We start from the raw sequence: 13720 nt of genomic DNA on the forward strand, positions 1-13720 counted from the left end.
CTGGGAGGGAAAGGGAGTCAAAGAAGCCAAGTTCCAGCCATTACTGGTATATTTTTTTAATTTCCAAACAAAAATAACCCAAAAAGAGCAAGCAGAGGAGGCATATGGGCTAACTGGAACCCAGACAAATATCTAGCTGGAAGTATGTTCAGGCTTCCCTGGATTTTTCTTGTAATAGGAGAATGCAAGATAACTTGTATTATTTCTATTTTGAACACTGTAAAACGAGCAAGCCAGGGATTACTGTGATAGCTGCAGTTATTAAAAATGCATTATTTCCCTATTAACAATTCAAAACAGATGCCAAAGATCGTCTCGACTAGAAATAAAACTGCTGGAGTGACTAAAACATCCAGCAATTAGCTAACAGCAAATCAGCGACGCTCCAGATTCCACTGTAGTGCATTCATTAATTGCTTCTTTCAGAGCAAATTTAATTTTTAATTCTGGGCTACAAAATTAATCCCTCTGCGTATTTTCTAAATAAAGCCTCAAAACTGAAGCTCGACCAAAGCATCCACGTCTGCTGGTTTTGTTTCTAATGATTTCTATTTATAAGTTGATAAATGGGAAGCATAAAAGCCAAATTTAATACTATTAAGTGTATGTGGAAATGCAAAGCCCAATCTTGTTAGTGCTCTAGGAGCTCATTTTCATTCCCAGCAACAGGATCCCCACATACAGGTCCTGTACAGACCCAGGTGCAGGATTTGCACTTGCTTTAGAGATTCCAGTTGTGGGGATGTCAGTTTGGATAGAACAGCTTCAGAAATTTAAATTGGTGGCAAACTAAACCAATTCCTGCCATGTTAACAGCCAGGCTTTAATACACCACCACATCTGGGAGCAGGACACTGCCTGGGATGGCACTGACACCACTGTAGAATTTGGAATTAAATCCTTAGAAAATAAACTTGTAACTCTTTTTTTGTCTTCCCAAGAACAGAGTGCTTCAGGATGTTGGAAGGAACTGCTGGAGGTATCTGTGCTCCAGTCCCTGCTCAGAGCAGGGCCAACCACAGCAAGTTGCTCCAGCTGGGCCCAGTTGAACTGACATTGCTGAAGACACAGATACCTCTTCCCCTCCTGGCCTCTGTTCCGAGTGTTTGACCATGACCATGGCCAAATTCCCCTCTCTCCCTGCCTTGTTTCTCACTGGAATTTTCCTCACTGCAATCTGTTTTGGTTGCCTCTTGCCTCATCCTCTGCAAGAAGAGCCTGGCTACACCTTTTCCATATTCTCCTCTTCACAGAATCATGGAATGATTTGGGTTGGAAGGGACATTAAAGCTCATCCAGTGCCACCTCCTGCCATGGGCAGGGACACCTCCCACCATCCCAGATTGCTCCAAGCCCTGTCCAACCTGACCCTGGACACTTCCAGGGCTGGGGCAACCACAGCTTCTCTGGGCAACCTGTGCCAGGGCCTGCCCACCCTCCCAGGGAAGAATTCCTTCCCAATATCCCATCTAAACCTACTCTCCTTCCATTTGAAGCCATTCCCTCTTGTCAACTCCCAATTAAGGAGTTGATTACAGCATCAGCCCTGAGACTTCTCCAGGGAGTAGCCCCGTTCCCTCAGCTCTCCTCCTTTGTAGATGCTCTGCCCACAGACACCTTGGTGATCCTTTGCTGGGCTTGCTCCACTATCCTGATGTCCTTCAAAAAGCCAGCTGCTCCAGAGGAGGTTTCACAAGTGGTGACAGAAGGAGGCAATCACAGAATCACAGACTCGTCAGGGTTGGAAAAGCCCTCTAAGATCAAGTCCAACCATCCCCCAGCACTGCCAAGGCCACCACTAACCCATGGCCCCAAGTGCCACATCCACACGGCTTTTAAATCTCTCCTGGGTTGGGGACTCCATCACTGCCCTGAACAGCTGTGCCAGGGCTGGACAGCCCTTCCCTTGAAGAAATTTTTCCTGATATCCAACCTAAACCTGCCCCAGTTCCTCTTGTCCCATCACTGGTTACCTGGGAGCAGAGCCCAACCCCCACCTGGTCCCCCCTCCTGTCAGGGAGCTGTAGAGAGTGAGAAGGTCCCCCTGAACCAAAACTTCCTTGAGAGCAAACAAGGCCAGTGATGAGTTCCTTCCCACCCCCAGTCCTGAAACCACAGCTGAAGATCTTATGGCAGCTTTTGGGGCACTCTAAGAATGTGCTTTACACATCCAGACACACTCAGGGAGTTTCTGTTTTCACTGCACAGAGAGAGAAAGGCAAAAAGGGCTAGAGAAGGGAAGGATTTTTTAAGCACCAAGTTATGCTGCTTTCTAAGCTTTAATTCCAGAAGAAATACCACTGATAAAAATAATAACCTACGTGCAGCAAGATATTGAGACATCCCAGAAAAAACCAGCTGGTTTTCCCATCAGCATCCTTGTAGGGAGATCCTTAAAATTAAAGCACTATAAACTAAGGACAAAGGAAAACTAAAAGCAAGCAGGGAATCTCACAGTGTTCAGGCCCTGCCCCTCACTAAAGGAATATTAAGTTGTCTCACAACCCAACCGTGGATTCACTACCACCAAATAAACCAACAGCTCTGATGGGAGGGAAAAAACAAACACACATAAGGAGATGCTGCAACGTAAAACACCAGGATGAATCCAAGCATGCATGGTGAGAGAAAACTAAGGGATGAAATATTCCAACCAGAAATGTGTTTATGCATTTACAGATTTAGGATTCATTGTTTGGTTTTGTCTTTCCTTGTTAACCGGTGCAAAGCGATTTGATTTTTCAGCACCAGGCTTCCAATGTTTTGATATGAATATTATTCATGAGCTGGCAATTATCACTAAGTTAATCACTAATAGCAAAAGTAAAAATTAAAAGACAATGTTTTCCATGACATGCACGATTTCTTAACAGCTGTCACGTTTGCAGTTACTTAGATTAGCTGCCCTTTGATGCTTCTGCAAGATGCTAAAATAAACACTGGCACTGCCAAGGAATTGTACTACGAGGGGTAATTGCTGCTCTCCATGTCTGATCAAAGAGAACACAGCGTAAAGGCACCGGTGTTAAAGCATTATGAGCTGGAAAACATATTTTTGATATATTCAGGGCAGGTTCTGCTTGGCATCAAGGGCCTGTATGTGCTTAAAAAGCCCTTAATTCACTCCCATGAAAGGGCAGTGCTGAGCCCTGTGCAGGTCCTTTAACCTTCAGAGTGCCACAGCACATGGATTTTGGCAGGGAGTATTCAGGGCTTAAAAAACCAGAAGTGTTGCTCAGAACAACGTCAATATCCTCCACCAATTATATATAAATATTTCAAGATATTTGTTCTGTGAGAACTAAATCTACAGTAGCTTCTCCCTACCTTTGTGAATCTAGGGGGATGTGCCTCTTTAAGCACATGACACTCCTTTTACTCTATAATTCCAGAGTGCCTGGGAGAAGGATTCACTACAGCAATAGTTCTACTCAGAACCACCCTAAATATTGGGTATTTTTTCCAATATGCCTTTTTTTTAAATTTAATTTATTTCTCTTTTAAAACTTGAACCGCTGTTCCCTGTCTCGTGTCAAATGGTAACATCAGATCCCTCTCCACAAATCAGAAGTGGGTGGTCCATGTCTACTCTTACCTGTACTCTGAGTGTGTGGCAGGGACAGCTAGCTGGGAATGGTACAATGGAGCTGGACAGCAAAACTGGTGCAGAGTATTTAAAGACCTACGACACAAGGAAAAACACAGAGTCAAACCACCAGGTGTTTAGAAAGGGGCTTGGGAGGGAAAGGCAGGTGCTAACGGGTGTGTTGGGAACTCATGGTTAAGGCTGAATGGAATTTGATGTGCAAGCTGTCAATTGTGAATGCCAGGAAATCGGGAGGGGAATGTTTGCCACGTTGGGAACACACATGTTGGAGTGATGGGGGTGAGCTGTGGAGAGTCCAGGTTTGGTTGCAAGATTTAGACCAAATGCCAATTGAAGGCTTTGGGTTTGCCTTGCCACGTGGAATGAAGGCAAAAACGCCCAGAATCACAGGGTGTTCTGGGCTGGAAGAGACCCACAAGGATCATCACGTCCAAGTCTTGAGGGAAAGACCCATACAGGGATCAAACTCAACGCTGAGGGCTGGAATTCCCATGGACATGAAGCTTCAGATTTCCTTACTCTGCACCAGTCAAGCTGTTCCTCTGTCAGTGGAATTACAGACACAGTGCTGTGACATGAGGAGGGAGGATGTGATGGACATGGACACAAGCTTTCTGCAAGCCCAGCAATTACAAACATATTGCAATAACAAACCACTTGAAAATGGGAAAGAATCCAAGTCTCACCCCCTTTTAAACAACATTCAGAACTGTGCAATACAAGTTTAATTGCTGTCATTTGTTCAAAGCATGGGGAAAAAAAATAAAAAGAAGTTTTCCAACACAAAGATATTCTGCCCCCCCACCCAGATCGTTAGGTTTGTGTGGTTTAATTGAAAACAAAGAAGAGCTGCAAAACAGGACAAGGTATTGCATCTGAAGGAAAGCTCAGAAAATAAGCAACACACAGCACACATCTCTGCATTTCTGGTGTTTGTGCCAGGAAACTTTAAACAAGGGTTTAGCACAGTTAGGCCTCCGTGATAAATCCACCTAATCAAATTTCTTCAGACACAGCGTTCTTCTAGGAAATCATAAAAAAATAATCAATATCTCCTTGCTCTCTGAGTGGGGACCTATGGAAGAAGTAGCCATTAAATTGAAAATTCTCATTTAACTTGTAAGCATCCAACCTGGCTGTTAACAGAGGATGTGTGTGCACAGAAATGCACTTCCCCCCACACACCTCATCTTTTGCTTTGGTGTCTTGACAGAGGCTCCAGAAGATTGATTTTGATTCTTCTGCATCCCTGAGGCTTAAAGTGAATCCTGTGAGGTCACTTTCTTATAAGATCAAGCAGAGTGGTTAAGCAAAAAGAAGCCAGGCTTTGTTCAGGAAGGACTCGGTTACTAATCCTTTGGAAAAAAAAGACAAGGTCAGCCTGTTCTGATTTCTGTTGCCAACTGTGTGTCAGCAACTGCACGGCCAGGACGAGCTGGATTTTCTGTTTAAAGATAGCAACTGCTGGTAACCCCTGGAAAGTACTTGAGCTTTTGGAAATGGCAACACAAATCAGTCATGAGGCACCTTCCCATCAGGGGACATACAGCTACTGATGGTGGCACCTTCAAACCCGCGGGAAAGATGAGCAGAACAACTCAAAAGAAAGATGGTGAATGTTACTGGAAGCACTGATGGACCGTGACAAAAGCAGCCAGAACACGCAAAAGCTGGATTTTCTGACAGGAAGAACAGACAGTATCCACAGAAGCTGCCCCATACAATGCACAGAGCCGAGGGAGAACACTGGAAACGGGCAGAGCACGAGTCTCACACTGGGCAGGGAAGCTGTTCACACGGGCGAAATCCCTGCTTTGGGACACCGGATTTTTCCAGTAGAAGCAAAAGTAGGAAATTAGTAGGAGAGTGTCCCAGATTCCCTTCCCACACCACTGTTTTTTTTTCCATACAAATCTCTCTCTTTCTTCAGAGAGCAAACCAGTGAACGTATGAAAGAATCTCTCTGGGTTCAGTTCTGCTCAACAAAGCTTTTTGAACAGAGCTTGCTCCCGGCTCTTCCAGAAAGGATCTGCCCACAAGGTTCCATAAATCTGTCCTGCTCTGACTTTCCTAGGTTCCAAAAAACCCTGAATAATAAAGAGGGAAGCTCTCCCTATCATCTCAGGCACGATTTGTACTCACCTATTGCACAGGACTGGGATTGGGAGCTCAACTGCTCTGAGTTTCTGTTCGAAGGTGCAGCAGAAACGCAACAGTCCCGTCACCTTGACAGCAAATGAGAAGTGCCAGAGGTTTGTCAGGTGGTAAATACACCGCCCCTGGTAGTGCCAAGTGCCAGGGCAGGTGTGGAGGAGGTGGAACAGACGGTCAGGTGCAGCTGCAGGCTGTGATCAAGGTACCCTGTGTCACTGCTGTGCTCCAGCAGGAGCATCTTGGAGGCCAAAGACGTTCGCTCAACACATCAGCTTGGACTGCAGATGTTTCTCAGGCTGCTCAAAACAGGCTCTTTGTCCACCCAGTCAGAGAGGCAAACATGAGGGCTGGACTCTGCTCTGAATTTTAAAATTCAAGGGACATCTTGACTCAGTGTTTGGGTTCCTCTCAGTCTCACTGACTGATGTCCTGTCAGCCTGACAAACAGCGAGGCTCAGACTTTACAGCCTCTGACTAATGCTAATTTTACCAAAGCATTTGGGTAAATCTGCTGGTGCAACTTAAGGCTCACATGTGGCATTTTGTGCCTTCAATCACCTGCTAAAACAGTGCTTGCATTAATTTACTGCTCTGGAACCTACCAGAAAAAATTCAATATTCCAATGATTTTGTTTGTTTGTTTTAGTTGCTTGGTTTTATTTTTTAATTATTTTCTAAACTTCATAGCTAGATTTTGCAATCGGCCTTCTGCACAAGTTTGCATTCAAACTCGAAGTGATTTACTAATTTTTAACACCTATAGATATCAGAAGAAATATATTTCAATAATTTGGAGGAGAAACAATCACTTCTGTTCACAGGCTCATAGATAATTCGGCCCTATTAAGTTCAGTTTCTGCATCTCTAGTGGATGTTCTTCAAAAGAAGATTTAAGATAATAAACAGAGCAGAGGGTACCTCAGCACCAGCACAACACAAATGACTGAAGTGATGAACGGTTCTTGTGGCAAGATCAGTTTCTGAACCACTGCTGCAACATCCCAGTGCACATGGAAGGGACTCCCCACCTGCAGGCCCAGTTCCTTCCAGCTCTCCCCAGGTCCTCACAGACAGGCAACCATTTGTCCATTCTTAAAGAAAGTTCCTTGTGAGAACAGACCAGAAAAGTAAAACCTGAACCAAACCTAACCCAAACCCCTGACATCCCATCCCCTCAGGATACCAATGCAACAGGAGAGATGCAGCTCCCAAGGAAGCTCCCAGCCCCAGAGCAGGTGTGACTGTTCCTCTCCCCTCTGCATCAATACCATCGTGTTTGCCATTAGAAACCACTCATTGGAACAACACTTCCCTATCCATCAGTGAACAGAAATGACCATTCTTTTTAATCTTTCATTTCCAGAGTCTTGCTCAGATGTACAAATAGAAAGTAATCCATTACTGGTCATCACATAAAGCCATAAATGTACTTTTTAAATTTTTCATTTCCTCTTACAATCCCCAACACATCTCCCAGACTCAGCAGGCAATTTTCTCAGTGTTGGTTTTTAAACAACCTGGGTAAAGGGAACATAAGGCTGTTAACCTGGAATTGCTTTGGCTTTGACAGTGATCTTCTGCTTTCCCAGTGTCCTCTCAGCTGGTGCCTGCTCCTGGCAGGATGGTGCTGGGGCATGGAAAGCACCCCAGAGAAGTGTTGGGAGGCTGGAGGCAGCTTGTCCCCCTCCCTGTGAACAGCACACCCTGCTTAGCACAGGACAGGACACCCACCCCTTGGCTGATTCGCTGCTGTTCCATGTTAAGCGTGTGTAAACCCGGGAGTAGGGTGGCAGAATTGTTATTGGAACCTCTTCCCACACGATCAGCAGCTTCCAAACAGAAGGGACTGACACTGTTGTCTCACAGAGCCTTAGTAAAATGGGTCCAGGAGCACAGCTGGAAGAAATGGTGCCTTTACAAAGTTTCTGGTGTGGCTGATGACAGGAGCCTGCTCAGCACGTTCGTTCATCTCCACTGCTGCACTTCCCTACATCCATATGACTTCATACATTATTCCTCCTCTTTGTCTGGAATAACAATCTGTTCACCTCCATCTGCCAGGATTCTTCCCTTTCTTCTGGTACATTTTTCCATGAGGTGCAGGTTCCAAGGAGTATATGGAAAAAGTAATGCCAGCACAGCCTCAGGCCCCTGGATACCTGGTGAGCCCCTGTCCTTTCTAAAAGGAGCTTGGGAAGAGCAGGAGGGGCAGAGAAATTCATCCCCTGCATAAGCCCATTCACTGCAATGTCACCTGAGGTAGCTAGAATGCTTATTTGGTTGGATTCATGCCTACAAGCTAATCAAAGGAATACTTCCATTTCTCAGTGTTTTACCCTCATGAATAACATCATTTTACAAGTTGAAATTGTCTTTCTCATGCCAATCCAGAGTTATGGCTACAGCTGAGATTAGAAAAGGTTATAGCTGAAAGATAGTAAAGTCTATCCTGTTCTTGTTTAATAAATCTAACCATTTCTTTAAGGAGGAGCAAAATTGGAAATATAATCAAACAGACCTCCAAAAAGGTGCTGAACAGTAAAAGTCCTAATAACACAGACTCACACTGACTCCAGCTTGCTAATTAACATGTTCATTAGCATGCTAGGAGGGCTTTCAGAATCAACACACTGAGCCCACAGGACAACTTGCTTTTTTGGAAGGGAGAGCAAGCAGCTGAAAATTCCAACTGGCAGCTCCTGCCATCTCCTCCCAGCCCAGGAGGGCCAGGGGCTGCCTGGGGATGTGTCCACCACGGGGGGATGCAGCACAACACACATCCACATCTGCAAGGACAAATTCCTGCTGTCCTGCCACCAGAGATCTGTCACTCCTCACACCTTCACCCAAAACACACAGGGCAGGGTGATTTTGGCTTTGGAAGGAGCACTGAAAACCCTTCTCTTTTCTCCTGTTCAGTTCATCCCACTTCAGTCTGGAGCCAAATCCGGCAGGGAAAGGCCGTGGGGACACAGAGCAAATGCTGTGTTTTGTCACAGTGCTCTTGTTACTTACAGTAATTTCCCAGCATTGCTTTTTTGAACAGCAGCTGTATAGAATAAATGCCCTTATTGCTTTTGTGGTTGCACATGCAAAACCCTTACAGTTCCTGTGTAGCTGGCAGAGCTCAACACACGCTGTGGGAGACTCCAACTCCCACCTTGATTCCTCTCATTTCCTTCCCACGAGATGGCTCTTTGCACAAAGATTCTTGGACATCAAACCACAGGAAGGCAATGAGACAACTCAGGGCAAGTAAACACTGATGGTGTTCCCATGCACTGCAGTCTGAGAGTCAAGAAAATCACCCAGAGATCATAAATCAGCACGACCATGTGTTGTGGACCTGCTGTGGTGGCAGCTCCCTCCTTCCATTTCTGTCTCCCCTTCCATGCAGTAGTTCTAATGTAGTTTAAAGCATTACAGAATTCATTTTTTTTTACAAATAGAAATTAAAGATATTTTCATTAGACACCAAGGATGCTCAATAAAACCTGCAGTTCTAAATGATCAGCACACATAGGCTGGAGCACAGACCACTGAATTTTGCCCCAGAATACACAAAATTTGCTTGTCATCAAAATGATTAAATATCATCATTTGTACATGTTGCAGTATAAAGGCAAACTGAGAGTTCTTGTTTTGAATAATACTTCCCTTTGTGTAATCCCAACTCAAGTGCCCACAGCTGGATTTTTCAATAGAATCATCAGACACACTCTCACTGACCTCTCCTCCATCAAAAGGGCCTGAAAATAATTATCATCTCCTGGGAGAATGAAACCAGTGCAGTCACAGAATACTAACCAAGGAACAGCTGTTATTTTGTCCCATCCTGGAACACAATGCTCATTAACATTAGAGATAATTATAAATAATTATCATAAAGTTTTTTGGTTTCATGAGAATGCAGTAATAGCCTACACAAGCAGGCAAGAGGGGATCCTTTTGCATCCTTGCACAGTTTGGAGGGATCCTCATCCTGGCTTAGCTGTAACAAGGGTGAATTTAATTAAGACTGTTCATATGGAGATGCTTATAATTAAAAACATTTCTTTCCCTTTTGATTAAGGTTATTACAAACCCCACTGTGATGAAGGGTGATGTACAATAATTAACAGAACTTGTATCAGTTGTGCTCACTGAGCACTTACAAAATCTATAGAAAAAAACCCCAGACAGTCCAAAAGCAGAAATTAAGAGCGAAGAGACATGAGGCTGCTTGTGATAGAAGGAAAAGATCTCTGAGATTAAATCAGAACCATCCTCTCTGTATTTCCCATGCCATTGAATTAGGTCCCAGAATTTCTCAAGGAACTAGAACTCCCATTACAAACCCCAGCACATTTAGAATCTCACCCAGCAGCACCCAGAGTAACCCCCAAAGCTGAGGAGTGCCAGTTGTACATCTTGGATTTGCAGCTGATGAAAGAGGAGAAGGAGGGAGGCACAAAGAATGAAATCACCCCGATCCAGCCTGAGACATTCACAGCCAGGCAAATCCTGTTACTTAAAACAAAGGTCCAGGGCCATGTGCTCCATTCAGTGCAGCAGCTGAAAACACCCTTGCACTGATCCCAGCAGTGGGACACTGTTGTTCAGCTTCCTTCAGAACAGCAACGATCCAGCTTTTTACCGTTTATGATTAAAAAGGCGTTTTTCTCTTAAAAAAGAGACTTTTGAGGGCAAAAGGCTTTAGCATTTATATCACAAGAGCACTGGCAGATGCATTTCAGTGTTCATCTCAAAAGGCACTGGTGCATGGAGGAACTGGTGTAACTGTTGAACATACATTTGCAGTGCTCAGCTCACATTGCTTTGGAGAACAGGAAGATTTGCTATGTATGGGTGGCCTTAAGAGTTGCTTCGTAAAAAACCTCCTCTCTTACATTTTCCTCTTTTCAACAGTCAGCATCAACCCCCTTAAACAGCAGTTAAAATACAGAACTGCAGGAGTTAAAATACAGAATTACAGAAGTCAGAGCCCAGATCTTGTTTTCCACAGCAGTGTGCTGAGGTAGGTACAAGATATCACATGTGTAAGCAGTAAAAAACACTGCACAAGATGGTTCTATAAATAAGATTTCAATCTCCCTGTTAAAGAAAGCAACGCCCGGGGATTAAATATCCCTTCACACCACATGATGAGCACAATATGAAATTCCATCCCCTGCTGAGAGTTACAGAATCCCCAAATCCCAGAACCCAAATTAAAACAGAGTCTAACACAAACAGAACTATTCTCCCAGGCATAAACACACAGCATCCTATTTAAAGCTGATCCATGTACACCTGGAAGGCTGCAAACCTGCTTTCCAAGTTTACTTCTCTTATTTCAACTTCCAACAGACAGTCCCACGTTCATTTTGATTTTAAAGCATTTCAACTTAACCCCTCCCCCCCCTTCAGCACAACACACAAGGTTAAGAAAACTTGAGGGCAGGTTTTCAATATTCTTTCATTGTTCTATTTGAGTTTTGGTTGAATTTACTCTGCCTGTGTGTGGATGGTGCTGCTGAACACGGAGCAGATTCACCCAAATCAGGACCCTCAGACTCGCTGCTAAAATAACTGAGAAAGCTACAGATGCCAATTGCAGCTACTTTAATTTCATTTCAAGCAGATCTTTCACCAAGGTTCAGGGATGCAAACAGCAGGTCCAGCCATTCCAAGCCCCTGGGCTGGGAGGGATCTGGGAGAGGACAAGTCCATGGCACGTCCTGCCTGGTTTGTTCCCGTTTTTTGAGTGAACCACCTGTGTGGTTTCCATCCAAACCTCGGCACTGGCACCACAAACAGGACGTGGCTGAGCTCTGAGCTCTGTGCAAACGTGACAGCTCAGGCAGGAGCTGCTGCACAGCATCAAACCCGTGGAATATTTAACTCCTGCTGACTCTAATCCTTGAGAAACTGCTCAAATAGATAGTAATAAGCAATTAATGTGCCTCTAGGTTTTGATCAAGCATATATAAACCAACAAAACCCCAGCAGTATTTAGCCTCATCAATACTGTATTGCTTAAAACTGCCTTGCATATCCTGTATTAGTACTTCTGTAAATTTAAAGGACAGCTTACACTATAATATGACAAAGCATTCAAACAAAATGGAAGAGAGACCCTTGACTCATCACAGACAGAATTCCTGGCATCCTGCATCGCTTCTTGGGTGCATAGTGGAGGGTTTTCTCCTTTTTTTTCACTGCTAAACACAGACTATTCCCCTTAGTACGTTATATTTTTAAATACCCATACGCACAAACACAACCGTCATCCAAACATTTCTAATATACAGATCATTCATCTGCCAAAACAGGTAACACCCTAAAAATGGTTCGTGGAAAGAAACCTACCAAACAATAAACTGATCACTACTCCCACTCCTGGAATCCTCAACACAGATATCAGAGACGTTGACGACAGATGAAGAAGGAAAAGGTACTCACAAATAACACCTTCTGCAAGCCATCCTTGGATGGGTGGGGGGTTGGATTTGGGATTTATATTTTCTTTCGTGCAACCTGAGGTAGAAAAGCTCTTTCTTAAGGGAAAAAAAAAAAAATAATAAAAAAAAGGAGATTCACATTGACAGCTTTTGCAGGTTCATTGAGGATCAGCCACGGCGGAACATCACGGAGAAGTAACTGGTGATGTAACCAGCATCAAACACCGCATCAGATAAACCCAAAGGCTCTACGGGGTTATATTTTGCAAAGCCAAAAGGTTTTTCCCAGAGAGGAGGTTCAGCAAGCACAAACCAGCCACGCTGTTCTCACGTTCCTGGGGGGCTCGCTTTCTGCCTCCCCAAAAAAGTCCCAAAGCTGTATTTATTATTCAGCTTCATCACCGAGAAAAAACAATATGCTTTCTCACTTGCTATTTAGCCTGAAATATCAAAGCACCAAATGTTGCGTTTTCGAATGCACCATCTCTGCCTGCTCACTGTAGTACAGTCCAAACCAAGAAAAGGCCATTGGTCCTTTTATCTCCATGGAAACAGCAGCATCTGTGAAGACGAACGTATTCCCTCTTCCCTGCAAAGTCAATTTATAGTCACATACTATGACATAAACTGATAAGACAGCAAAGCTAATCAGCAACTAGGAGAAGCAGGGACCCAAGCATGAGATTAAGCTCCTGCTCAGGAGAATGTTCTTGTGTACACAGCATTTCTCATGTGAAAACTGCAAAATTAATAACCAAAGCAAGCTGTTCCTGTGAGCTGATCCAGGCTGGGGATTTGTGAACTTCCCAGTTTAGTTAACAAGGAGAGTGGCTGAATATTTCATGGAATTAGCTTCTATTTTAAATCTCCAGTTATATCCTATTAAATGGGGAGAGATTTAAACAAAATTGCTCTTTGCAAAAAATTTACTGAAGAACAATTACTTAATATTATGTTTTCCCTGCAAAAGAGCTGTCATCCTGAATAGCAACAGCAGAGTGAGGAGTTTCACAACTCCACAAGCTACTGCCTCCCCACTTCCCCCCTTTTTAGCACCATCAGTGGTACAAATACTTCAGCATCATCCTGCTTGTGCACTGACAGCCTCAGTCTCCTGGGAAATGACCATATGGACAGGCCAGATGAGTCACCTAAAAATGCTTTGATTTTATGCCTGTCCACAGCGGTCCCTTGTAAAAAAGAAAGCAAACAAACAAACAAACAAAACCAGGAAAAACAAACAAACCAACCCCACACAGTAGAGAAATGCCCTGTTTTCCTCCCCTTCCCTGTACCCTGCCCCACTCCCATGCTCAGCACTCCGGCCCGACGTTTCCCAGCCAGCCAAGCTTCCTCCCTTCCTTCATGAATCAATATAATGACCATCTGCTCACATTATTAAGTTAAATATATACCAGAACACACTGATGAGGGCAGCTCGTTTGCCATGGTCAAGTGATCAGTTCAGAGCAGTTCCATGGGCAGTTGGAATGTGTGCAGATGGAGGGGGAGCAGG

The 13720-nt window shown here is 44.2% G+C and overlaps 1 protein-coding gene across 1 annotated transcript in view; it reads right to left on the reverse strand.

The window, feature by feature from the left end:
* The window catches only part of IQSEC1 (IQ motif and Sec7 domain ArfGEF 1), a 315606-nt gene that overhangs the window by 167323 nt on the left and 134563 nt on the right, over positions 1 to 13720 (reverse strand). The window contains 1 exon segment of the mRNA XM_050328296.1: positions 3596 to 3682. Within this exon segment, the coding sequence (XP_050184253.1) occupies positions 3596 to 3682 (87 nt within the window).

This window comes from Myiozetetes cayanensis, unplaced genomic scaffold (genome assembly GCF_022539395.1).
Source record: "Myiozetetes cayanensis isolate MyiCay16 unplaced genomic scaffold, myiCay2020 scf39, whole genome shotgun sequence".
NCBI classification, from domain to species: Eukaryota; Metazoa; Chordata; class Aves; order Passeriformes; family Tyrannidae; genus Myiozetetes; species Myiozetetes cayanensis.